This window comes from Hipposideros armiger, unplaced genomic scaffold, assembly GCF_001890085.2.
Source record: "Hipposideros armiger isolate ML-2016 unplaced genomic scaffold, ASM189008v1 scaffold_66, whole genome shotgun sequence".
NCBI classification, from domain to species: Eukaryota; Metazoa; Chordata; class Mammalia; order Chiroptera; family Hipposideridae; genus Hipposideros; species Hipposideros armiger.
This window is the reverse complement of record NW_017731416.1, coordinates 893,904-899,119: the sequence shown is the minus strand read 5'-3', so window position 1 is coordinate 899,119 and position 5,216 is coordinate 893,904. Positions and strand designations below refer to the sequence as shown.

Sequence of the window (5,216 nt, the reverse complement as noted above, 5' to 3'; positions counted from 1 at the left end):
CACATAGAACCTAGCAGAGCACCAAGCACATAATGAGCACTCATCAGACACGGTCACTTAATAGGAGAGCTCATTTAACTTCACCCTGAAGGCAGAAAACACAATGCCCATAGCACTGATCACAGTAGTGACTAAATAATGAAGGGATTAGCTCTTGAACGCATGCCTTTCCTGAGTTCCTTTAAGTTACCTGAGAGCAGGGACTTTGTCAGCCTTGTTCACTGCGGGTTCCTGAGGCTTTGTACAGCATCTGGTGCAAGGTGGGAGCTCGGTGAAAGTTTGTTGAATGACTGAATGAGGGACTGCTTTGGGGGCTCCCAGGAGCCATTCACAGCATTGGACAGCCCTCCCCTCTCAGCCCTGGCTGTGATCTGAGTGGACTTGCCTCCTTCCCTGTGGGATGGGAGGCTCCCCAGGCGAGGGCAGGTCTGGGTCCTGCCCACTACTATCTTCCCCATGGAGAAGACGCTCAAGGCCTAGCAGTCAGGTGAAAAATCACTTGTTGCCTGCACTGGGTACAAAAGGGCCTTTCTTCTTGGATGGGAAGTGGAGAGCGTTGAAAGCCTTGCTGGAGGTGGTTAGAGACCTCAGGATATGAGCCAGCCAGCAGGCAGCACCATGATCTCAGTGTCTCGGATATCCTAGGCTTGGGTCTAGGGTGATGGCGACCATCTGGGTTTGTAGGCCCCTCCATTCCTTACATAGGGGAACGTTGTTTCTAAACCACACTCCCTCCCCTCACCCCTGCGCCCCACCCCTGCTCCCCACCCCCAAAATGGCTCAGAGGGTGGCTGCTTCTGCTCTGCTACTCTTCACTGAGAAAACGATCCCACCCTTGGCCTGCCTGACCCCCTACTAGCCCCTTATTTGGAAAGACCACCTCACCCCATCAGTATATGACCCACCCTGAGTGACATAACCGCTGGGCTGAATTCTAATACAAGCTCTCATGCCACCCTCTCATAGAATTAATCCAGGAAGAGCCCAGTGCCCTGGGAAGCCACCCTTCCCTGAAGACCTGTGCCCTCTGCTCAGCCAAGGCTTTGATTCAGAAGGGACAGAGAGTGAGGATGAGGAGGATGACGGTGGCGATGAATTCCTGGAAAGGCCCAGTCCCCGGCTCTCCATGCCCAGGATGCCCGAGCTCTGCTTGCATCCTTTCCAGAAATGTAAGCCCCCACCTTTCCAATTTCCTCTTACACCTCTTCTTTATTCCCCGCCCCTGCCTCTGTGTGACAACGTGGCATGCATGCAGCTATCTGGGGATCAGGGAATCCTATTGGGTATGCCAGCTTAATGAAATGCTTCAGTTTATTAAACACAGGTTTCCCTAAGCCCAGAGCGCCTGTGAGTATTTGAAAGCCCAAGGTAACCCCCAGCTACCACAAACGTAATTGTTACATGTGTCCATGCATTTCTGGAGCAACCTCAAACTCCGGCTTTTAAGCAGCACCACAAAATTAGCAACATAAAGTAACTCCTAGTTAGACAAGGCTGGGAAGTGTGGGGAAACGCTGCGAGGGGCTCCTAGGGGCCCTCGGGGCCTCTAAAAGTATATGAAGTTACGGTTACCTTGTAGATTTGGAATGGTGGAGGGCGCTCCCCCCACCCCAGGCCGTTCCTGTTTGCAGAATCAGTTCATTATTAGCCAGGCAGGCCTAGCTTGTCAACGTCACATGATGTAGCTCAAATATTTCAAGTCCTGTTTCAGCCAAGGCGTGCTCTCTGCAGCGGCAGGGCAAGCCGTCTGAGGGCTCCCTCTGGAGCTATATTTTTGTTCCTCCTCCAGGCTTAGCTGTCCTCAGTCTAGGAAGGGCCATGGAGAGAGCCCAGGTGACCTGGAGCCGGCTGCTCTGAACCCAAGGCAGGCAGCTCCTGGGGGATGTCTTCCCATTCATCGGTCTCCTCGGCCTGGAGCCTGTGAATCAGGGGCGAGGGGCTGACATGGAAGCAGCAGACAAAGGCCTCCAGGGAGGTGCCTCCTTCTACCTGGACCACCATCTGGATGCCCGAGAAGGCGACCCTGTTGATGGCACTCAGGGGGACCTGTTCCAGGAACCTCAGCGTCAGCCCGTTGACCCACACACAGCCCCTGCGACTCAGGGCCTTGAGGCTGAAGGCCAGCAGAGCGCTGCCCATCTCCCGGTAGGGCTCCAGGGACAGGTGTTGGCGAGAGAGGTTGGGGAGCCACAGCTGGAGGTGGGCCTCTGGGCTGCGCCCCACAAGCAGCGGGCTGATGTCATGCTGCAGCCGAGGTGGGATGGTGGCAAAGATGGCTGGGCCCTTTGTGGGGTGGTGTAGGCTCACTTGCAGGACCGTGTGGGGTCTCTCCATGGACAGGAGCCTGAGAAGGATGGAACACAGACACAGAGGTGTGGCTGGAGCCAGACACACCTCTGACTCCCTGAGCCCAGACACGCTTGCCCACCTCAGGGACCCTGGACCACCTCCAGCCAAACAGAGCCAAGGACTGACCGTGGATGCTGTTATCCTGGTCAATCTCGGATGGAGGAGCCCAGGCCCACTGGTTCTAGCCCCAGCTTCATCTCTCCCGTGCTCTGTGAGCGGGGCATGCCACCCACCCTCTCTGAATTTTAGTTTTCTTTTCTGTAATATAGGTATGTCTGTCCTTATCTACGCAGCATATAAGGCATTCCAGCTTGCAGGGTAGAGCTTTGGTCATTTGGGGACAATTTGGCCCTGTTTCATCGAAAGGGAAGGACAGACAGGATACGCCTTCCTCCTATCCGACAGTCACACAATGAACCCTTGCTGAGCCCTTCTCTGACCAGCTGCTGGGGTTAAGCAGATGTGAGAGGAGAACAAGCCCTTGCACCCGGAGCCCCCAGCTGGTGGGAAAGACAGGAACTTCTAGCATCAAGCGTATGGAGGGGCACAGAAGAGGGAAGGCCCGCCTGCTCCTGGGAGATTAGAAAGGCTGCCTGGAAACCCTAAGGAAGAATAGAAACAGCTGGGCCAGCTGGGTGGCTCTGTCCGTTAGAGCGCTCTTAACAACAATGTTGCCAGTTCAACTCCTGCATGGGATGGTGGGCTGATGCTCCCCCAACCCCCCCAACTAAATTGACTTGGAGCTGAACGTGTGCCTTCACAACTAAGATTGAAGGTCGACAACTTGACTTGGAGCTGATGGGTGCAGGAAAAAACACATTGCTCCCCAATAAAAGTTAAAAAACAACAACAACGAAAAACGAACAAGAATAAAAACAGCTACCACATTCCAAGTACTTCCTATGGGAAGCCAAGCGCTTCTGGGCCTGAATGCCACAAGCATCCCACCCTCACTGTCTGGGGCAGAAGACAAATCCTGGTGAGGAACGTCTCTCGCTCAAGAACCGATCGGGCTCCATGGAGAGCAACTGGCAATACCTGCCACAGTGTGAAACGCACACTCTGTTTGTCCCAGCAACTCCATATCCAGTAATCTGTCCTTTAGAATCTCACTGGCACATGTGGCATGGCTACTTACAATGGTGAGCTTTGTTCCTACATAAGGAACACAAACTCTCTACCACAGCCACCAACGCCATGTGGCCCAGGACCTGCCCCCACCTTCAACAGCAGCCGACCTTAAACAGGGCTGAGTGCGTTTGAACAACTAATTATACTCTTTCCCAGCACCAGGATTTTGCTTACACTATTTTTTCTACTAAGAATGTATCCTCCGTCCCAAACTGTGTGTTCAGACACTGCTGTTCTTTAAAGGACTGGTTTAAACATGACCTCTTTTACGAAGCTCTTTTCTTCTCTCTGCTCTTGGACCCCCACAACAGGGAGACTCCCCCTGGGGCAACTGGCCAACCACCCATTCAGTGCATCTTTACGTTACAGGTCAGAGTTCTCTGGGTCCTTGTCCTGTCCTCCCTGATCTCCTCCTGTCTCCCCAAGGCCTCTTGAGGGCAAGGGATGGGCTGAGCTGCCACACTGCCCTGTGTTCCACTGCCCAGTGCAGACAGGGCCTGGCCATAGCAAGTGTCTGGATTGGCAGTGCGGGTACATTTGCCAAATAGCTAAATGAGAAGAAGCTTACATACATAAAATCAAGTTTAGATATACCCCAAATTGGACTCTGGTTCTTAAAGGCTGTGGAACAGGGAGCCTGTCACATGTGTACAGGCTCAATGTCCCTCTGAGTCCCTCTCCCCCATGATCTTCTGCCCTTCCTGCCTATGAATGAAGCTGACTAGTGGTAAGGACCTTCTTATCTGATGGTGACGGGTGGGCCCCTCAGGACACCCCCTTTTCCCTAAAACACACACACACACACACACACACACACACACACACACACACACACCTCCATCCACATCCCCCTCTGGCCCCAGCCTGCTGAAAACCTTGTCCTGAAGTGTGTGATATAAGCTGGGCCCAGGACAGCTGGGCTGGGTATCCAAGTCCTCGGGTCTGGCCAGAAAGTCAAAGTTTACTCCTAGGAACCAATCCCAACCCCTCAGAAAGAAGGGTCCACCCCTGCTCCTGTGACCTTACTCTCTGTTCCACTGAGCACTCCAGAGATGACAGAAATCCCCACCACAGCAGGCGCGTCTTGTGTCTCCAGGACCCCAGCTATTGTGGGGAAGCAGAAACCCAGCCCTGCCAATGCTGCTTCTAGGAAGACAGGAGGAAGACACTCTGGGGGGTGTGCTCCTAGCATCAACTGACCTCCTCCCCTTACTGTGGTTTCAAGTCCCTCTATCCTCCACCTCCCTTACTGTCAGGGGCACGTCTGGCTCGGGTACTGCAGCTGTGAGCTGTCAGGAGGAAGTGGGTCCAGGTTGGGGTGCTTCCGGGGGTGGAAATTATGTCTGTGGTTCAGGGATTTGATGTGTCAGAAGTCTCAACAGTTTTGTTGCTTTCTTCCTTTTTCCCCTTTAGGAAAGAAAATGGAAGTGTAATTTATTATTGCAGAAGTGCAACCCCACAGCTAAGCGGTTGAGAAACCCCAGCCTGGGACCCCTGCTAAGAGAGACCCCCTGATAGATGGTTTCCCTCCGGGGTTTCAGCTCAGCCAGTCTCTATGGCTCTGTCTCCAGAAACCCTGACACCTGTGCCCAGAGTATCAGCAACATCCCTCTTCTCCCCTGCCAGTCAGGTGGGGGCAAAGCACCCCAAGCCTGTTAGAAAAGGGAGCTGATTTGAACATAGGGTCAGTGGGGGGAGCCACCACTACACGTGGGAGGCTGTGAGGACAGCATTAT

General features: G+C 53.7%; 1 protein-coding gene across 1 annotated transcript; it reads right to left on the bottom strand.

Annotated features, from left to right (window-relative positions):
- Window positions 1-1,293: 1,293 nt before the first annotated feature.
- On the bottom strand, window positions 1,294-4,650 carry TIFAB (TIFA inhibitor). The gene is made up of 2 exons (XM_019642175.1): window positions 4,507-4,650; window positions 1,294-2,344 (listed from the first exon to the last, which is right to left on the bottom strand). Exon 2 carries the CDS (start codon window positions 2,332-2,334, stop codon window positions 1,807-1,809), a length of 528 nt encoding a protein of 175 aa, XP_019497720.1. The 5' UTR covers window positions 2,335-2,344; window positions 4,507-4,650; the 3' UTR covers window positions 1,294-1,806.
- Window positions 4,651-5,216: the final 566 nt, after the last annotated feature.

Excerpts from the sequence above, each read along its gene's own strand:
- TIFAB (XM_019642175.1), bottom strand. The coding sequence starts at position 2,334 with ATGGAGAGACCCCACACGGTCCTGCAAGTGAGCCTACACCACCCCACA.